Source organism: Aphelocoma coerulescens, chromosome 28 (genome assembly GCF_041296385.1).
Source record: "Aphelocoma coerulescens isolate FSJ_1873_10779 chromosome 28, UR_Acoe_1.0, whole genome shotgun sequence".
In the NCBI taxonomy this organism is placed as follows: Eukaryota; Metazoa; Chordata; class Aves; order Passeriformes; family Corvidae; genus Aphelocoma; species Aphelocoma coerulescens.
This window is the reverse complement of record NC_091041.1, coordinates 1,884,793-1,905,000: the sequence shown is the minus strand read 5'-3', so window position 1 is coordinate 1,905,000 and position 20,208 is coordinate 1,884,793. Positions and strand designations below refer to the sequence as shown.

The 20,208-nt window shown below is 64.2% G+C and overlaps 3 protein-coding genes across 8 annotated transcripts in view; 2 read left to right on the top strand and 1 right to left on the bottom strand.

The window, feature by feature from the left end:
- The window catches only part of MFSD12 (major facilitator superfamily domain containing 12), a 10,395-nt gene extending 2,281 nt beyond the window's left edge, over positions 1–8,114 (bottom strand). For both annotated transcript variants that reach the window (XM_068997320.1, XM_068997318.1), the window contains exons 1-7: positions 7,772–8,114; positions 2,661–2,871; positions 1,682–1,805; positions 1,274–1,462; positions 940–1,032; positions 766–858; positions 1–126 (exon numbers count right to left, since the gene is read on the bottom strand). The exon at positions 1–126 is cut by the window's left edge and continues 45 nt beyond it. In XM_068997320.1, coding sequence (XP_068853421.1) covers positions 1–126; positions 766–858; positions 940–1,032; positions 1,274–1,462; positions 1,682–1,805; positions 2,661–2,871; positions 7,772–8,060 — 1,125 coding nt within the window. In that variant the 5' untranslated portion in view covers positions 8,061–8,114. The remainder of the gene's footprint in view (positions 127–765; positions 859–939; positions 1,033–1,273; positions 1,463–1,681; positions 1,806–2,660; positions 2,872–7,771) is intronic.
- A 1,963-nt stretch (positions 8,115–10,077) lies between these two features.
- On the top strand, positions 10,078–17,103 carry HMG20B (high mobility group 20B). Of its 5 annotated transcripts, none has more exons than XM_068997272.1 (10): positions 10,078–10,096; positions 10,662–10,722; positions 12,992–13,091; positions 13,356–13,559; positions 13,745–13,865; positions 13,969–14,021; positions 14,290–14,365; positions 14,537–14,752; positions 15,166–15,298; positions 15,963–17,103. In XM_068997272.1, exons 2-10 carry the CDS (start codon positions 10,685–10,687, stop codon positions 15,973–15,975), a joined length of 954 nt encoding a protein of 317 aa, XP_068853373.1. In that variant the 5' UTR covers positions 10,078–10,096; positions 10,662–10,684; the 3' UTR covers positions 15,976–17,103. The 5 variants fall into 5 exon arrangements, with proteins under 5 accessions (XP_068853373.1, XP_068853371.1, XP_068853372.1 ...); XM_068997270.1 differs by having other exon boundaries at positions 10,092–10,116; XM_068997271.1 differs by lacking the exon at positions 10,078–10,096 and adding an exon at positions 10,122–10,140.
- Positions 17,104–17,412: 309 nt separating this feature from the next.
- Positions 17,413–19,993, top strand: GIPC3 (GIPC PDZ domain containing family member 3). The gene is made up of 6 exons (XM_068997171.1): positions 17,413–17,667; positions 18,113–18,298; positions 18,582–18,762; positions 19,199–19,311; positions 19,445–19,526; positions 19,749–19,993. The coding sequence occupies exons 1-6, from the start codon at positions 17,413–17,415 to the stop codon at positions 19,898–19,900; spliced, it is 969 nt and encodes a 322-aa protein (XP_068853272.1). The 3' UTR covers positions 19,901–19,993.
- The last annotated feature ends 215 nt before the right edge of the window (positions 19,994–20,208 follow it).

Sequence of the window (20,208 nt, the reverse complement as noted above, 5' to 3'; positions counted from 1 at the left end):
CAGGATGGTGGCTGAGCCGGCCCCGAGCAACACGGCCAGCCCGTAGATCTCATCTCCCACCGGCCTGGCCAGGGCCACCCAGGAGGCGAAGGCCAGGACCACCAGGATGCCCACAAAATAAGTCAGCTGGGATGGGGACAGGCAGAGGGAGAGGGGGGAGTTCAGACATCAGCTGGCACTCGGTGAGGGAGGAGCAAGCAGGGGGACCAGCACTGCCCAGGACCCATGAGAGACAGCCCCGGCTCTGTCCACGGTGTAGTTAAACAAGGAGACCCCAAAAGCAGGTCTTTGCTGTGCTCCAGGCTGTTCTGCAGCCCAAGGGTTGAGCCCCGGGCAGAGTTGTGGGAGAGTGTCTGTGAGGGCAGGGGACACTGGCACCCAACAGCATGGAGGGGACACACTGCGGGGTCCCTCCTGCTGGCACTGCAGACTGTGTGCCCACCCAGGCCAGTGCAGCCAGACCCCCTCTGCCCCTACCACAGGGCTCTGCAGGCCAGTCAGACCTGCAAGGGGACATGGTAACTCTGGGCCAGCATTGCCTTCCCCAGCCCCAGGGATGTGCAGGACAGGCCCCCGCCCCCATCCCTGTCCACCACTCCCAGTCCCAGTGGGAGCCATGCTGCAGTGGGTGGTTGCTGGCAGAGAGTCCATGAGGGGTCCCTCCTCTCCAGCTCAGGTATGCCAGGAGCTCTGCTCACAGCCAGGATTTGGCCCCTGGGCCTCTCCTGGGGTCAAACTCCAACCTCTCCAGCACCCTGGACTCACATTCCGACCGATCCATTTGTTCACAGGCTTCATGAGGAATGAGGAGAGGAACCCACTGACGTACATCACTAGGGGAATGGTAGCAATATACTTCTGCAAGGGACAAGGACAGGGAGGAGATGAGCCCCAGGCCTTATCAGGACACTTGCCCACGTGTCCCTGCCCTGCACCCACCTTGGAGAGCAGCAGCGAGTTGGTCAGGTACATGGCGATGTAGGTCTGGGACAGGTTGACAATGAGGCGGGTGGCCATGTAGAGCACCGCGACCTGTGAGGGGACAGGGCCAGGGCATCACCACTCAGCCCATGGGAAGGACTTTCCCTGCCCAGCTGTCACAGCACAGGTGCCCACCAGGAAGGGGATGGCCCCTCTGAGGTGGTGGATGGGTGCCCAAAACAGCCCCTCTCTCCATCCCCACCCACACCTGGACAAGTCCTTTGGCTGCAGGATGTCCAGGGTGCCCAGGCAGGGCAGCAGCCCAGGCCAAGGGAGTCCTGCCCAGCCGTACCTGGTAGAAGGAGGGCTCCAGCAGCCAGTCCTTCCAGAGCAGCAGGGGGCCTGGGGGTTCCTTGTGCAGCAGCGGGGTGCTCTCCTCTGGCTCGAGCAGCACCCTTGGTGGGTATGGCTTCTCCTTAGTGCCCAGGTGGAAGATGAGGGAGAACACGGCCCCCAGCCCCACCACGATGAGGGCCAAGTTCTGGTGAGGCAGTGGGGGTGAGCACAGCAGTGGGGGCAGCCCATCATCAGCCCCCCAGCAGTCTGGAGGGTAAGGAGGGGTTCCCAAACTCCAGGGAGGGCTCAGCATGGCTCTTGCCCAGTTGGTGAGGTTTTAGGGCACTGCCTCTGACTTCCTCCAGTACCTCCCCAGTTGAGCCATGGGAAGAGGGAACCCCAGGGACTGTGCCCTGTCACTCACCCGAAACACGGGGATGTCCTGGGGGCCCAGGTGCTCCATGTGGTCGGGCTCGTCCGTCTGGAAGTTCAGCAGGAGCCAGGTCAGGCCATAGACAGTGATGTTGGCCATGACGGTGAAGGCATACCTGAGGGGAAGGAAACCTCAGGGCGATGCAGAGGGACAAGCAGAGGGACAAGCACAGGGACAGCACAGCAGGACAGCTTGGCCCATGGCTGCCCTCCAAGCCAAATGTGCTACAGCCTCTGCACCCCAGGGCTACAGCTGAGGCGACACCTCTGCGGGCGCGAGGCACCTGGCCAGGCATCAGCCTTACTGGTGCAACTCTCAATGTGCCCAGTCCAGGTGTTGGGGCATCACTGGGAGGAAACCAAGATCCCTACAGTTCAGTCTGTTCCCCTTCCAGCCACAGCTCACCTCTGCTTCAAGGATGCCATGAGCTGCCTGACCTGGTGCCCCCAGAGTGGGACCACTTGGCCCCACAGTTACCCCACATCCTTCCTGCTCACCCTGCTCCATGGGATAAACACCCCATCCACCCCACATCCTGATCCTGACAGAGATGAGCCAAGTGCACTGCCCACCTGGCCCTGGGGACATCTCACCTCCAGGACAGTCCTCACAGCCATGTCCAGCTCTCCCCAAGGGCATCTGGGAGGAACAGTCCCTTCGCTGAACGCCACCCCCAGTTCCCAAAGGAGAAGTGTCCCCAGCTCAGGAAGTGTCCCACAGGCTGCATCACTGACATCCCTGGCATCAAGACACTCCCTCCTGGCACCAAAGGCTTTGGGCCACCAACCCAGGACCAGTGTCCTTTGGCACATCCCATAGGACACCCACATGGCCCAGTCCTCGTCCTGCCATGCCAAGGTCTCTGGTGTGCCACAGCACCCAGGGACCTCCTGTCACACAGCAGTGGGACCCAGCATGGGCAGGACAGCTCCCCCGGCCCCAGGGGACTCCCAGGTGTGGCTGTGCTCACCTGAAAGCCGTGAGCTCCACCTTCCCATGGTCACTGCTCACCAGCTCAGGGATGAGGGCCAGGTGGGACACCTGCGTGGCCGCCCAGCCAAACTGGAAGATGACGATGAAGGGGAGGTAGTAGATGAAGGCTGCCCACTGTGGAGTGCTCTCCCTGCAGGCCAGGCAGGGGCTAAAGACAAAGGGAAAGGACACGAGGACACAGGTGGTGCCTGGGGAGAGAGTGGAGCAGTGAGAAGCTGCACACCTGGCTGGGACTCCAATGTGACACAGACAGCCCTCTCCAGGACAGGTTCTACCCCGGAGCTGGGGAGGGAGGTCGGCCCCTTCCTCAGCCAGCTGAGACACGTGGAGCTCTAGACACCCCCTCAGCCCATCCTGCACAGGGAATGTCCTTCCCTCTGGCACCCAGCACAGACAGACACCCCCCAGTCAAGGTGCTTCCCCAGCACAGTGCTGGCACTGCTCTGTCCCCTCAAGACATCATGACAGACCCTCACTGTCACACCCACAGCCACCAAGAGGTTCTTGCTGTCCCCAGGTGCAGATAACCAGTCAGATAACCCCTCTGCTGCCTGCCCATGGTGATATGGCACCCCTAGGCTGGGAGGGCTCTGGGTGTCCCATGGGCACTGGCACCCCATCTGTCTCCACGTTTCCCCTCCCGTGGGGCTGGCAGAGTGGGGCTGGCAGAGAGAGTCATGCTTCTGCCATGCTCACAGACATCACCCGCTGCATGACAGGGTGACACAGAGCCATGGGGGGCTCCGGGAAGGCCCTGCTGAGTCAGGGACACCAGAGCCAGGCTCCTCCCTCTTCTGTAGCGTGACAGCATGGGGACGCAGCCTGGGGATGCTGTGGGTAGGGCAGACAGGCCAGCCTGGCCTCTCCCTCCCCTTTCCCAAAGTTACAGTTTATCTGCTAAGCAGCTCCACAGGCCCCCAGGCCCCGATGCAGAGCCTGGTGCCCTGTCCCACATGTCCCCCGGTACTGTCCTACATGTCCCCAGCTTCTCTGCATGCTGATGAAGAGCTGTTCCTGCAGCTGAGGGGAACCTGCTTTGCCAGGTCCCCAAGGTATCCTCTCCACTTTGCAAGAACCTCTCTTCCTCATGAGTGATTCCTCTTCCTCCCACCCATGAAGGGCAATTCCTCCTCCTCCTTGCTCCCACACGGCACAGCCATGCAGGGCCAGGGCAAAGCCAAGGGCAGCGCCAAGGGCAGCAGTGACAATCCCAGCCCAGCCCCATCCATCCCACCAAGGGGTGCTGGGTCCCCACATTGGCTCACAGTCGGCTTTGGTGCTCCAGGAGCTCCAAAGGACAGGGGACTCAGGCACACGTGGTGCCTCTGCCCCAGACAAACCACAGGCATGGGAAAGTCCACGAAGGCTCAAACCAGCCCAGATCCTCTCTGTTCCCTGGGTCTTAACTGGGCCCAGATGAGGGGTGAGGGTCCCAGGGCCCCACAGGGTCAGGCTCTGCAGCCCCCTGAGGGCTGTGAGGGCTCCCAGGGGAGCACTGGGACAGGGGCTGTGGGACCTCCAGGGCTGCTCCTGTGCCCACCCATGAACCATCGCCACCAGCACAACCACAGGAGTGTCACCTCCTCCTCGTGGCCCCCCGGGACAGGCAGTCCCCACCACCAGGGTCATCCCACCTGGCCACCCCGCAGAGCTGTGCCCCTCTGGCACCCCAACACCCATGTACCCCAAGTGCCCAGGAGTGGCTGCACTGAGTCAGAGGGGTCCTGGGGACCCCCTGCTCTCCCGAGTGGGGCCATGGGACCCCCCCAAGACCATCCTGCCCACCCCTGCAGCATCCCAGGGCAGGCAGAGGCCCGGGTTCTCATCGCTGGCCCCGCGGGGCACGGGAATGCCAGGCTGCTCGGCACAGGTGCCTGGGGCAGGGATTTTGGGACAGCACTGCCAGACAGGCTCAGACAGGCATCAAAGAGACGCTCACCCTTCCTCCCCACTGTGACAGGAAGCTGGACCCCAAAAAAGAGCTGGCGATCAGACGGGGAGATCCGGGATCTCCTGTGGGAACACCCGGAACCGCGGCCGCGGCGGGGAGATGTCACCGATAGCAACTCGTGGTGTGTCCCCCGCCCCGAGGCTGCGGTTTCACAACGTTTCCTCTGATCTGAGCACGGGTTTGCCACCGGACGAGACACCCCGGTCCCACACGACACCCCTCGCTGCAGCGTGATCGAGGGAGCCGAGCGGCCCCGGCACAGCCGGCTCCGGTGGGTTTGCCACCACCACTGGTCACTCTGTGGTCAGCCAAGGTGGGCGCTGGGCTTCCTTGGGAATAACCCACGCTCCAGCCTGGGAAACAGCCTGCATCCCTGCTCCAGCCCCTATCCCTCTCCAGCCGCCATCCCTGCTGGGCTGTGCTCTGCTCCTGCAGCCCCCGTGCAGGGCCTGAGTTAGGACTTCCCCTCTGTGCTCATGGGGCAGCACCCGGCTGGAGCAGGGGGACGGAACAGCTCCGGCCACTTCCCTAAATCTAGGGCGCCGATGCTGCTGACGCTGAGCCAGGGGTGAAGCTGCCCCCTCAGCACTCTCCCTGACTCACCAAGCCAAGCTCCGGCGAGGTCAGACGCTTTATCAGGCTGCTGTTGGGTTGCACGAAGTGGTTGGTCGAGATAAATTTGGGATCGAGATAAGAGCACCCACATTACAACCGTCCTCACTCGGCGCGGGTTTGCTCCGGGTGAGGCAACACCCGGTTGTTATCGAGGGTTGTTATCAATGGCTATTTCTTCCATCAACTGCCCCATCCCCAGTGCCAGCTAAGCAGGATGTGCAGGCTCCTGCACCACTCACAGCACCAAGGACCCCTCTTCAGGCCATGCGGTCCCTTCAGAGAGGGACCAAGGACCCCTCTCCTCCCCACACTGCTCTCCATGTCACACTGTCCCCTCAGAGAGGGACCCCGACAGATGGGTCCCCGCCAGCCCCTGCACTCCGTTGCATTTTTTGACCCAGGGCACAATACAAGACGAACCTGTCAATAATTCCCGTGAGCCAGAGCCTCCTGTGCATCCCATGGCCATACCCCACTGCTGGCCCCCGGGGTGCCCAGTCCCAGCACAGCCAAGGGCCCCACGCTGCAGGGTCCCCCCTGGGGACACCAAGAGCTGCTCAGGAAGCACCTGGGCTTTTGGGAGCCCAGATTTTACTGCTGGTCTTGGTTTTGCTACTGCTCCAAGGTCTGAGCACGTGGCTCTCACCCCAACTCGCTGCCACTCGCGCAAAGCCCTTGGGGCAGCGGGGAGCCCCAGGGTGGGATGGTGCCCAGGCAGGACAGGGACACCATGGTGCCCCTTCCCCATCCAGCCTCAGCATCCCGCTGTCCCCTACATGGAACGCCTCTGTCCCCACTTCGCTGCCACAGGGGATCCCAGATAGGCACCTCCCAGGCTATCCCCTCCTCACAGAGCAGCCCAGGTCCATCTCCTGTCACCCAGGGCACTGCCAATGCACCAGAGCCCCTTCACCCTCCACCAGGCACCCCAAAAGCCCCAAGCACAACCCCCCCTTCCGTGGAGAGGCTGCTCCCTTCCACCCCAGGGCACGCAATTCTGCTCAGCCCTGGGGCTGCCCCTCTCCAGCTGGGGGGACCCTGTCCCCACCTCACTGCCACATGACGGTCCCCCTCCCCAGAAAGGCTCCCACATCTTCAGGGAGACCTCCACACCACAAAGCACCCTGGTTCCTCCCTGCTCCAGGGAATCCCCAAGGCTGATCCCCCCTAACCCAGAAAGGCACCCTTGGTCTCATTCCCCCTCTTCCAGGGCACCCCAGAAAGGTACCCTGGGGCTGATCCTGTACCCCAGAGAGGCTCCTCCAGGGCCACCCATGTCCACCCAGCAGAGCTGCTTGGGGCCAACCCCCTCCAGCCAGCATCCCCCAGCAACCCCCCCCAGCTGTACCCCACCCTGGGCACCCTAGAAAGGTTCCCCCAAGGTCATCCCTCTCTTCTTAGGGCATCCCAGAAAGGTTCTCCTGGGTAGCCCCTAATCAGGGCATTTCAGAAAGGCTCCTTGGGGCCACCCTTACCCCTTCTGGGCACCCCAGCAGGGTGTCTCCCACCCCGGGCATCCCAGAAAAGCTCCCCCAGGGTCACCCATTTTCACACGTCACCTTGGATAGGCACCTCAGTCCACACCCTCAGGGCACCCCAGAAAGGCCTCCCCCAGCCATCCTTAGATGCATCCATTTAGAGCATCCCAGAAAGGCTCACCCAGGTGACCCCGAACCCAGAGCACCCCAAAAAGTCTCCTTCACAGCCACACTCTTCCCCTCCCCCAACCAAAGCCCCTTGGGGTTACCCATCTCTTATCTTTGGCACCCCAGCAGTGTGTCCCACCCATGGCACTCCAGAAACGCTCCCTTTTGTGGCCCCCAACCCAGGCACCCCAAAAAGGCTCCCCATGGCCATTCATCTCCATCCAGGCCACCCCAGAAAGGCTACCCCGGGGCCACCCATTTTCACCCGAGACACCTTGGATAGGCCACCCCTTTCTGAGCACCCCAGAAAGGCTCCCCTACGTGTCCTTCAACACAGAACAACACAGTAGGGTCCCGCAGGGCCGTCCCTCTCCACTTAGAGCATCCTAGAAGGGCTCTACTGGATTTCCCCCAACACAGACACCCCAGGAAGTCTCCCCAGGGCCACCCATCTCCACCCACGGCACCCCAGAAAGGCTCCCCGGGGCCATCTCTCTTCACTTAGAGCATCCCAGAAAAGCTCGCCTGGATGTTCCCCAACACAGCCACACAGAAAAGCTCCCCCGGGGTCATCCCTCTTTACTTAACGGCATCCCAGCAAAGTTCCCCCCTCAGATGTCGCCCCCTCAGGACACCCCAGAAAAGCTCCCCTGGGGCCATCCCTCTTCACTTAGAGCATCTCAGAAAGGCTCCCCCGGGTGTCCCCCACCCAAAACACCCCAGCAAAGCCCTCCAGGGTCACCGCCCTCCACCCCGGGCACCCCAGAAAGGCTCTCCCGGGGTCACCCCTCTCCACCCAGCTCCCCCCATCAAAACTCCCGGTCCCCCGCACCCCCCGTCTAGATGTCCCCGGTCCCTCCGGTGCCCCGAACCCACCGGCCAGGTGCCAGCCCTTCCTGCGCCCGTAGCGGCCGCAGCCGTGGGCTCGGTCGGCCTCGAAGCCGAGCAGGGGCGTGCAGAGTCCGTCGGCCGCCTGCCCGGCGAGCAGCAGCGCGCCGGCCGCGCCGTGCCCGTAGCCCAGCACGGCGTGCAGGAAGGGCAGCAGGTAGGTGAACCACAGCGCCGAGCACGCGTCGTTCAGGAAGTGCCCGCACGCGAAGCTGAGCCGCGCCCGCAGCGGCAGCGCCGGGCCCGGGGCCGCCGGGGACTGCGGGGACTCCGCCATGGCCCGGCCGGAGCCCGCGGGGACAGCAGCGGGACGGGCCCGGCGGGAGGGACCGGCAGGGAATGGGAGGGAGGGAATGGGAGGGGACAGGGAGGGACAGGGAGGGACCGGCCGAGACCGGTGACCCCCCCCGGGGCCGCCGCGTCCTGGGCGGGGAGAGCGGGGGGTGACCCGGGCGGGGGGGAGGCGGGAGCGGGTGAGCGCCCAGTGACACCAGTGCTGTCCCCACACCGCTCCCAGTGACACCAGTGCTGTCCCCACACCGCTCCCAGTGACTCCGCCGCTGTCCCCACACTGCTGCCAGACACAGCAGTACCGCCACACTGCTCCCAGTCACATCAGGGCTGCCCCACACCGTTCCCAGTCCCCACACCGTTCCCAGTCCCCACACCGTTCTCAGTCACACCAGCAGTGGCCCTATACCAGTACCACGACACTGCTCCCGGTCACACCAGTGCTGTCCCCATACTGCTCCCAGTCACCCAGTAACGGCCCTGTACTGCTCGTGGTCACGGCAGTGCTGTCCCCGCAGTGATCCCAGTATTATCGCCACACGTCTTCCAGTCGCTCCTGTCCTGCCCGCAGCAGTCCCACAGGCCCCAGTACCCTCACACTGCTCCCAGTCACACCAGTGCTGTCTGTAACAGTCCCAGCCACCCCGTTACCCACACAAGGGAATGTCCCAGTCACTCCAGTACCCCCACACTGCTCCCAGTGACCCCAGTACCCACCCAAGCAGGAGGTCCCCATGCTGTCAGTAGGCACCCCAGAATTCCAGTGACACCAGTACACCCACACTGCTCCCAGTAACCCTGGTATTCAAGCAAGGGGTCCTCATGATGCCAGCAGTTGCCTGAGTTCCAGTGATCCCAATACACCATCACACTGCTCCCAGTCACCCCAATATCCCAGTATGCACTAAGTGGGGAGTGTCAGACTACAGGAGTGAGGGTACAGGGATTTGTGGGCACTGGAACCAGTCAGATGGGAGTCACTGGGACACTGGGATGACTACAGATATCGTGGGGAGCCCTTGCTTGGATGGGCACTGGGGTCAGTAGGAGTTGGGGGGGCAGGTACTAGGGTGACTGGGACCTTCTGGGTAATGGTGTGTCTGGGGCCATTATGGGCTGTACTGGGGTGGTTGGGGACACTGTGGAGCGAGTACTGGGGTCACTGGACTCTGGGGTGGCTACTGGAGTCGCACGACACCCCCTCTTGGGTGAATACTGGTGTCACTGGGAGTAGTGTGGGCATACTTGGGCAACTGGGACCTCCTCTTGAGTAGGTACTGGTGTGACTGGGACCAGTACGAGTAGTACTGGGGGCACTGGGACCCTCTTGAGAGGAGTATAAGGGTCACTGAGACTCTGGGGTGACTACAGGCACCAGGGGGATCCCCAACAGTGTGAATACTGGAGACACTGGGAGCAGACTGGAGGTCGTGGTGGACCTCCCCTTGTGTATTTAATGGAGTGACTGGGACCAGTACGGGCTGTACTGGGGTGACAGGAAACAGTGTTGGGGAAGTACTGGGGTCCCTGGGACAACTACTGGTGTCATGGGAACCCCCTGCTGGGTGGGTACTGGGGCTGCTGGGAGCGGTGGGGGAGGGTAACTGAATCAGTGGATCAGCGCTGCGGTGGGCACTGAGGTTACTGGGAGCGATGGGAAGGTACTGGGGTCACTGGAACGGGTCGGTGGCGGTGGGACCCCGCCGTGACGTTGCCCCTTTAAGGCGCTGCCCGCAGCGGGCCGCGGGCGGTGCGCCCCCACCTCTTGGTCGGTGCCCCTTTAAGGCGCTGCCCTCCCCACAACACTTCCTCGTCCCCACGCTGGCTGCTGATTGGTCGGGCCGCCGGCCGCGCGCGCGCGCCGCGCCCGCCGGCCCCGCCCTGCCTTCCGCCGCTTCCCTCTGACGTAATCAGATCCAGCCAATCCGCGTGGGGCTGCGCTCAACGAGTCGGCGCCGAGCGGCCAATCGAGGGCGGCGCGGCCGGAGCCTCGTTTGCATAATAATAGAGGGGCGTGGTCAGGTGAGCGGCGGCGGCGGCGGGTCCGGACGGGCGATTCCATGGGGGTTTCCATGGGGGGATCCGATGGGGGGCGGGGGGCGGACCGCGGATAGAGGGCGAGGTGTGGGGGCGAGCCCGCTGGGGCGCCGCGGTGGGACCCCAGGAGGGGGGGCGAGAGGCGGAGGGGCGGTGAGGGGGTACCGGGGGGCACTGGGGGTGCGAGGGGGTGCGCAGTGTTATGGGGATGAACCTGTTGGGGCTGCGATGGGCCTCGAGGGAGGGGGCGATTCTGCAGGGGAGGGCCCAGGGGATCGCGGGTGGGAGGGGGGCGAGGGGAACGAGCCCGTGGGGGCACCCCCAGGGAGGGGGGGAGGGTCAGTGGGAGCGGGCCGGAGCTCGTGCCGGGGCCCTGGGGGCTGTGGGGGGTGGAGAGGCCAGTGAGGGACTGGCTGGGGGAGGAGAGGCCCTTCGGGGAGGGGTCCTGTGATTTCCCCACGAGAGAGACACCTGCGAGGGCGGCTTCGGCAGGGGAACACCGGTGGGCACCCCCAGCCCGATGGCGGTGCCAGCTGGGCTCTGTCCGCAGGGTGCTGAGCGAGACCCCCGCCCATGGCCCACAGCACCAAGCAGCCGCCCGCCGCCCTGCTGTAAGTGCCGCCCCCTGCCACAACCTCCTCCGGCCGGCCTGCCCTGTGTCGGTGCCCCTGGGGAAACTCCGAGCCTTGGGGTGCTCTGTGTGTGCTGGGGAGGGATTGTCCCGCTCTGCTCTGCACTGGGGCACTCCAGTGCTGGGGGCACTCTGGTCACCACAAGATCAGAAGGGTCCAAAGCTGTTGGAGAGTGTCCAAAGGAGGGACACGGAGCTGGGGAAGGGTCTGAGGAGCGGCTGAGGGCACTTGGCTCGTTCAGCTGGAGCAGAGGAGACTGAGGGGAGGCTCCTGGGGGCTGCAGCTCCTCCCGAGGGGAGGCGGAGGGGCAGGGGCTGAGCTCTGCTCTGGGACAGGGACAGGAGCCCAGGGAACGGCTGGAGCTGGGTCAGGGCTGGGCATGGAGCTCAGGGAAAGGTTCTTCCCCCCGAGGCTGCTGGGCACTGCCCAGGCTCCCCAGGGAATGGTCCCGGCCCCGAGGCTGCCAGAGCTGCAGGAGCGTTTGGACAGCGCTCTCAGGGATGCCCAGGGTGGGGTTGTTGGGGTGTCTGGGCAGGGCCAGGGGTTGCAGTGATGATCCCTGAGGGTCCCTTCCAGCTTGGGATATTTCAGGATTCTCTGATTCTAAGCATCTTGGGAGATCAGAACCAGTGAGGGCTGAATTCCTGTGGGATTTGTGCTGTCCTGAGCTGGCCTTGGCCCTTCTGGCACGGGGGAGGGGGGGTGGGCGGATGGGGAAGTGCCTCAGAGGTGGAGGGAGGTGGATTCCAGAGCAAACTGGCTGAGGAGGAATCTTGTCTGAGATAACTTTACTTTAAAAAGCATCCTTAGGCACGCTAGGAATCCGGATCGCAAGGGGGGAGGGTGATCCATCTGATGCTGGAGGGTGTTGATGTGTTCCTGGCAAACATGATGATGCTGTGGACATCACTGGGAACATTGCTCTTGGAACTGATAAAGCCAAAGACTGGCCATGATTCTGCACAGCCTTGAAGGGTTCTTTCCCCCCATGAGCTGGAAGAAGAGGTGGTCTCACACCTTTCTGTAGGCTTTTTTGTGAGTGTGGCCACTGGCTGGCCTCTGATTCCAGTGGAGGGACTCGTCCCACCTTGTCTGCAAGGGCTGGTGCAGTGGCAGCTTCTGCTGGGGGCTCACGGAAGGGGCTGCCTGAATTAGCTGCAAGGATGGCTTGTCTGGGTGAGAAATGATGGCAATAGCTTGGGGTCTCTGCAGGGATTGGGGTGTGCTCCAGCTACGTCATGTGGCAAACACAAGGGAAATTCCAAGGTGCATCCTGAGCAGGTTGGGATCGCTGTGGCTTTTGGCACGTGTCTGTGCCGGGGCTTGTGCTTGGCCCCGGGCTGGTTCCCAAGTCTGGGGCCCTGGTTGGAACCCAAGCAAGCATCATTTGGTGATACTCTGGAGCCCTTTGTGGCTCCCCTGGTGTGGTGAAAACATTTCCAGCAGAGCAGGAGCTGCCTTGAGCACCCGGGAGTGTGAATGGGACAGGGCTGGCATGGAGGAGGTGCTGGGGGGGGCTTGGGGAGCCCCAGGATGATGCTGTGGTGGAACAGAGAGGCTCTACCCACCCAGAGTGGTACCCGTGGGTGCCCAGTGGGGCAGGGAGGCTCTGCCTGAGGCAGCTGCTGATCTGTAAAGCCGTGGCAGTGACCTGGGGAGCGGGGCTGGGCCCTGCGCTGCGGCCGCTCGAGGTGTCGGGGAGGTGTCAGACAGCACGAACCTGCCGGGGTGGTTGTGGTCAGAGCAGGTCGAGCCAGCGTCCTGCCCTCACCCTCTGCCTCCAGGGTTCCTTGGGTGTGGGTGATGCTTCCAGGGGGTGCCTCTGGAGCCAGGATCCAAACCCCTGCGCTCCTCCTCCCTCACAGAGTCCCTTGGGACTCCTCACCAAGGTGTGACCCGAGCCCAGGTGACAGGCAGGGATGTGACTGTTGAAGTTACCTGACTCCAAGAGCCAACCCCCTTCCAAATGTCCCTGATGAGGAGTCTCAGCACTGCCACCAGACCTCAGGGCGGCTTTTGTGTGCAGGGCTGCCCTGCTCACCCAGTGCTAGGCTCTGCTCCAGTGCCCTTGCTCTGCTGTAGCCTCCCCTCATGGGAACAGGGGCTTCATGGCCGGTGCCGGGTTTGGGGCTGTTTGAGTCGGGGGATTTGGGGGAGCCAGTGAGTGCGAGGTCACACTGCTGGGGGATGTGTCACTGTTGGTCCCCATGGTGTCCCAGCCCTCTCTGATGGTGCTCTCTGGCTGCAGACACGCCACGGGCAAGGCTCAGCATGGGAACTTCCTGGTGGCCATCAAGCAGGAGAAGGGAGAGTCGGCACGGGTGGGCGGCGAGAAGCCAGAGGAGGAGGTGAGTCCTGGAGCCCGTGTCCCTTCTCACATGATTCCTGGGAGTGGGGCCCAAGGTGCCCGGCCTGGGGCTGTCCCTGTCCCTGTCCCTCGGCTTGCCCTGCAGCAGCCCAGGTGAGTCTGTGGCTGTGGCCATGGGCCAAGGAAGGGCTCAGACTTTCCCTTGAGGGCTGTGTGGCCCAGGTGGGTCTGGGGGCTTCTCCCATGTCCCACTGATGCGATGGCTCTGATCCTTGACGGGCTGTCCCTTCCCCATGGGTGCCAGCCGGTGAAGAAGAGGGGCTGGCCCAAGGGCAAGAAGAGGAAGAAGATCCTTCCCAACGGCCCCAAAGCCCCCGTGACGGGCTACGTGCGCTTCCTGAACGAGCGGCGCGAGCAGATCCGCACGCAGCATCCTGACCTGCCCTTCCCGGAGATCACTAAGATGTTGGGAGCAGAGTGGAGCAAACTGCAGCTCTCGGAGAAGCAGGTACTGGCTCCCAGGAGAAACCCCCGAGGCTGGGCAGCTCCACAGCCTGCTCCCCGAACCCCTGAGCTTGCTCCAGGGAAGTTGTTGGGACCAGTGCTGGGGAGTGAGAGCTGGGCAGGGAGGGGTCAGCAGCTCCCGGGAGCCTGGGTTGGGCCAGGCTGAGGCCCCTCTGTGCCCTGCCACAGCGGTACCTGGATGAAGCGGAGCGGGAGAAGCAGCAGTACATGAAGGAGCTGCGGGAATATCAGCAGTCAGAGGCCTACAAAATGTGCACGGAGAAGATCCAGGAGAAAAAGATCAAGAAAGGTGGGTTGTGGGAGCAATGGCTGCCAGGATCCAGCCAGGTGCTGTCAGAGCCTTTCGGGGACACGAGGCCGGCCCCCGGGGTGACCTCCTTCCTCCCCTGCAGAGGACGTGGGCGCGGTGGCCGTGAACACCCTGCTCAACGGACACCCGCACAAGGTAAGGCCCTGTCAGGTCTGTGTGTGGGGAAACTGAGGCACGTGGCACTGCTGGGCTGGCTGCAGGTGTGGGTGGGCAGAGAGTTCTGGGGCTGTGAGTCCCAGGTTCCTGGAGGGGTGGGAGGCAGAGCATAGCCATCCTCCCTCCCCACTTGCCCAGCAGGGCCAGCCCTCACCCTGTCCCAGTGCCTTCATCAGCCCGGCCCCAAGGTGTTGGGGTCCCCTCTGGTGGGCTCAGCCCTGCCCAACCCCTCCCTCTTGTCCCTCAGGCTGGCGAGTGCAGTGACACCTTCTCCACCTTTGATGTGCCCATCTTCACTGAGGAGTTCTTGGACCAAAACAAAGGTAGGGGCTGTGCAAGGTCCCTGGGGAGCCCAGATGGAGGGACCAGGTCCTGGCTGGAGCCTGGGTGTTGGTGACACAGAGCTTCTTGGAAGAGCTGTGGCTGGAATGGGGTTTGGGTTTGGAAGATGGGGGTCGGGGTCTGTCCCGGTGGACACGGTGCTGTCCCGGCAGCCCGGGAGGCCGAGCTGCGGCGCCTGCGCAAGATGAACACGGAGTTCGAGGAGCAGAACGCCATCCTGCAGAAGCACACGGAGAGCATGAACTGCGCCAAGGAGAAGCTGGAGCAGGAGCTGGCGCAGGAGGAGCGGCAGACCCTGGCCCTGCAGCAGCAGCTGCAGTCCGTGCGGCAGGCCCTCACTGCCAGCTTCGCCTCCCTGCCCATCCCCGGTGAGTTGGGGGCAGCTGTGGGGCCCCCCGGCTGCTGGGACCCTTGCCTGGGCAGAGGGGCACTGAGGGGTCCCCCCATCCCGTGCAGGGGAGCACTGTGGGGCAGTGGGGTGCTGGTCAGTGCCCATCTGCTGCTGGGGTGGGATCCTGCAGCACGTGGGAGGCTTTCCAGGAAGCCCAGGGGTGTGACAGCCAGCTGGCTTCCCTGTCCTGGAGCGAGGCAGGCTGGGATCCTGTTTCTCTGGAGCCACACTCACAGCTGCACCCCAGATTAGCCCAAATCCGTGTGTTCCTGGGCTTGTGCCAGGGCAGGAGGTGGCACCTGGTGCTGGGGTCCCTTCTGCAGTCCCCAGTGCATGGGCAGGGTTGGGTGGGGACCTGCTGGCCCTGCTCACTGGGCTGTCACCTCACAGGCACTGGGGAGACGCCCACGCTGAGCACCCTGGACTTCTACATGGCCAAACTGCACAGTGCCATTGAGAGCAACCCCCTGCAGCACGAGCCACTGGTGCTGCGTGTCAAGGAGATCCTGTCCCGGATCGCCAGGTGAGCGCAGGGCTGGGACCCTGGCATGGGTGTCCCCATGGGACTGTGGGGTTGACCTCGAGCCGGTGGTGATGGGAGCTGAGCAGGGAAGGTGTGGACAGAGATGGACTTGGAGCTGCTCCAGGGAGCTGTGGGAGAGGGAAGCCCAGTCTCTAATTCAGGAGGTGTCCCCATGTCCAAAGATGCTGATCTGCTGGAGCCACTCCAGAGGAGGCCACAGAGCTGCTGCAGGGCTGGAGCCCCTCTGCTCTGGAGCCAGGCTGGGAGAGCTGGGGGTGCTCACCTGGAGAGGAGAAGGCTCCAGGGAGAGCTCAGAGCCCCTTGCAGGGCCTAAAGGGGCTCCAGGAGAGCTGCAGAGGGACTGGGGACAAGGCATGGAGGGCCAGGACCCAGGGAATGGCTTCCCAGTGCCAGAGGGCAGGGCTGGATGGGAGATTGGGCAGGAATTGTTCCCTGGGAGGGTGGGCAGGCCCTGGCACAGGGTGCCCAGAGCAGCTGTGGCTGCTGGAAGTGTCCAAGGCCAGGCTGGACATTGGGGCTTGGAGCAGCCTGGGACAGTGTCCCTGCCCATGACAGGGGGAGGAGCTGGATGAACTTTAAGATCCCTTCCGGTGCAAACCATTGTGGGATTCTGTGACTCAGCCGTTCTTTTCTCCCTCCTCAGTGAACACTTGTGAGAGGACCAGTCCTTCCAGACCCTGGGGCTGGCTGGACCCCGGGGCTGTCCCTTGGAGCTCACTCAAGGGACAGTCTCTGCAGGGGGTCTGGCTGCTCCCCCTGCCCCTCGCACCTTCCTGCAGCTGGGACCCCCCAGCCCGGAGCGCCCGACCCGTGGCCGCAGCAGCTCCGGGGGACAAGCGGTGACAGGGCTGAGAGCCCGGCTGGGGCAGCGCTGGGAGAGGGTCAGCGTTGGCATGAGCACCCCCTGCTCTCCCCTGAGCCCCCCAGCCCTGCCTTGCCAACCAGGGTCCCTGAAGCTGGACTGGGGCAGGGGAGGTGCTGGTGGGGTTGGGCCTGGAGTGAACCCCTTCAGGGTGAACCGGGGCTGTGGGGATGGGGGGCAGTGGGGAATGACTGGGACCCCCTTGGTCCTGCTGCTGCCTCCTGTCCCCTGGCCAGCTGGGGAGCCCCTTGGTCTCATCCCAGCAAGGGCATGGGGGCAGCTCCTTCCCAGTGCCTGCCTCTGCTTTTATTTAATGGGTGCCTTCAGCCCCTGCCCCTGTCACCCTGCTTGGCTCTCCTCCTTCCCCTTCATATCTGGGACCAGGCAGTGAGCTCCTGAAAGCAATAAAACTCTTCAGGCCAGAGGGGAGCTGGAACTGACCTGCTCCTGGGGCAGGGAGCAGGGGAGAGCTGGGACTGACCCCCTCCCATGGTGGGGACCCCTGGAAGAGAGGAGGTGGGACCCACCCTGTCCTGGGGTGGAGACCCCTGTAGCAGGGGAGCTGTGGCCGACCCCTTCTTGCTTGCAGGGACCCCGGGTGTGCTGCACTGGCTTTTGCCTCCTGCCCCTTTTGCCTGAGCCCCCCTGCTCTCGTGGGACCACTGTGCTGGCAACCGGGGTCGGGGTCGGTGTCCCCGGGGCTGCCTGTCATTAATCTCAGACTGTAATTAGAGAGTGTCTTATTTTCTTACTTAGCACTACGTGGGCCTGGCCCTGGCCCTGGGTCTGATGGGGCCAGGGTGTTCCTGCCCCTGCCTCCCATGCCAGGCCTGCGCTGTGTAGCTGCATCTGCCATTGGCCATCTCCTGGTGCCGCTGGGCTTGGGATGGAGATGGGAGCAAATAAATGCGGGAGAAAACCACTCTGGTCCCTGTGTGTTTGTGCTCAGAGGGAGCTCTGGAGGCGATCCTGGGGCTGTTGGGGTGGATCCGTGGCCCACAGCCCTGAGCCCATCCCTGCAGTCCCCAGCCCCAGCTGGGGAGGATGCGGTGGTGCTGGCTCTGGGCCGGCTGCTCTCCCACCTCCAGCCTGGCCGGGGCTCTTCCTACGTGGCAGAGCTCACCCGATCCCCGCGGCTGACCTGCGCCACCGGCTCAGGTTCCCGGGCGCGGGGATCACCTTACGGCCGGCGGGGAGCCAGCTCCATCCATAATTCAGCAGGGCCGCAGGGATGCAGCGGGCGGGCAGGCACGGCCGGCAGCCCCCCGAGGGCGGCCCCATGGAGAACGGCGTGGGGCAGGAGCCGGGGACCCCCGAGCCCCCCGCCGCCGGCCCCGCGGCCCCCCGGGCTCCCCGCGCCCGCCCCAGGCTGGTGTTCCACACGCAGCTGGCCCACGGCAGCCCCACGGGGCGCATCGAGGGCTTCACCAACGTCAAGGAGCTCTACGCCAAAATCGCCGAGGTCTTCGACATCTCGCCCACCGAGGTGAGGGGCTGCGGCCCGGGGAGGGGTCTTTGTGCCCCACGCAGGGACACCCACCCTGTGGCACTGTCTGTGGCCTGTGCTTCCACAAGTCCCTAGATGCTTGCAAACGTAGTCCCCAAAATTTTCTGGAAGGCTGTTTTGGCCTCAGGGCTGTATCAGCTCCTCTGGGGAGGGCTTGGGGGCTCTGTGCCTCAGTTTCCCCTCTGTATGTGGGCAGGGAGCCAGGGCTGCCAGTTCCCTGGCTGGTTCCAGCTGCCTGGAGCTGTGGGAAGGTGCACAGGGATGGGGCAGTGCAGGGTCCCAGGCAGGCTGGGGGTCCCTGGGCCCTTCTCTTCCAGCAGTGCCCAGATCTGACCGAATCCCCTCGAACTGGCCGTGGCTCCCCTGACACCTCTTGCCCTACTGGGGCATCCCCAGTCCCGGCTGATGGGGTTCCCCGGGGCAGATCCTCTTCTGCACGCTCAACACACACAAAGTGGACATGCAGAAGCTGCTGGGGGGACAGATTGGCCTGGAGGATTTCATCTTTGCCCACGTCCGGGGCGAGACCAAGGAGGTGGAGGTGACCAAGACAGAGGACGCGCTTGGCCTCACCATCACAGACAACGGGGCCGGCTACGCCTTCATCAAGGTGAGCCCCTGGGGACCAGGCTGGGGCTGGGGCAGCCCTGGGGACTGTGGCTCTGCAGGTGACGTCCCCCATGCATCCCCCCCTGGGACCAGGCTCCTCCCTGACTCCCCACATCAATCCTTCCCTGTGTCCACCCCGGCCCTGGGGGTCTCCCCTGCCTGACCTGGCTACCAAAGGGTGTGGGACCACTGAGGTGGCTGTGTGTGGGGCGGGATGGGGGCTGTTTCTGACTGTCCCATTGTGCCATGTGGTTGCCGTGTCCCTGTCCCACTGCGGTCCCCAGAGGATCAAGGAGGGGAGCATCATCAACCGGCTGCAGACTGTGTGTGTGGGGGACAGCATCGAGGCCATCAATGACCACACCATCGTGGGCTGCCGGCACTATGAGGTGGCTCGGATGCTGCGGGAGCTGCCGCGGGCTCAGCCCTTCACCCTCCGCCTGGTCCAGCCCAAAAAGGCCTTCGGTGAGTTGAGAGGGTGCCCCTGCTCCTGCCCTGGGGACCCTGGGATCATCCCCAGCCCCCTGTGGCCTTGCAGCCCTTCCCCAGTGACCGAGTGCCCCCCAGGGTTCACTACCCCCTGTGTGCGCCCCTCTGTACCCCCATTATGTGTGTGTGTACCCCACAGCCCTGGGGCACCCACAGGGGTGTCCCCACACCTGCTCGTGCCCCCCATGGGCACCCCTCTTGCTCTGTGTGCATTGTCCCGAGCACCCGTGAGCACCCCATAACCAGGAGCATCCCCACCCTGCACTCCTGGGTGTCCCTGACACACCACCCCTGTCCCTGCACGGCTCACCCTGCAGTGCCCCCGGGGCTGGGGGATGGCCGGGCAGAGCGCAGCGAGGGGCTGGGGATGCCAGGTCCTGCCTGTGCCCTCACCCCCCACCCTGGGGCACAGACATGATCGGGCAGCGGACACGGACAAGCAAATCCCCAGGCGAAGGCAGAGTGGCCAGTGGGAAGGAAACGCTGCGGCTGCGGACACAGGGCCCGGCCGTGCTGGAGGAGGGGGTAAGGCCCACCCCAAGCCCCCCACCCCAAGCCTATGGCTCCTCACACTGTGGCAGGGTGGGGAGAAGCATCCCTGTGCCCTTGGGTGCCCCTATGCTGCTTGCCACTCACCCCCCGGGCCCCTTGCCCCCAGCCCAGCCCCTCCGAGGAAGAAGCTGCCCGGCGGGTGGACGATCTGCTGGAGAGTTACATGGGCATCCGCGACAGTGAGCTGGGTGAGCAGGGGGCCTGGACCCTGACCTGAACCTGCCCCTGCCCCTGTCCTGACCCTCACCCCCACCCCAACCCTGCTCTAGCCCCTGCCCCTTCCCCAGCCCCTGTTCTGACCCAGCTCCTGCCTCTTCTCCTGCCCCTGCTCCTGCCCCAGATCCTGCCCCAGCCCCTGCTCCTGTCCCGGCCCCTCACAATGGCCCTGACCTCCCCCTTCTCCCCAACAGCCTCGACGATGGTGGAGGCAGCCAAAGGCAGTCCCAGCGTGGCCCAGCTTGCCCAAGGGCTGGACTCAGTGCTGGGCGAGTTCGCCTTCCCCCAGGAGTTCGTGGCCGAGGTGTGGGCAGCTGTCTGCCACCCCAAGGGGGATAAGGAGTAGCTGGGGGCAGGCATTGCCCCTCATTTTTGTCCTCTCCCCACATCCCCACCTCATCCCCACCCCATCTGGGGCTGAGGTGCTGGTGGGGGTCCCCATCCTGCCCCCCACACCCTCCTGAGCAGCACCCAGGTCTGTCCCTTGGGTTGGGGGGCAGAGGGCACCCAGCCCACCCACCTTTCTGAGGATCCCCCTTGCACACCCCCCAAATGTGGTGGGCAGTAGCTGTGGCTCATTAAAGGAGAGACTGGAGAAGGGCTGTTGCTCTAGTTGTCAGCAGGGCGGGATCCCCCCCAGGCACCTTCCCTGGG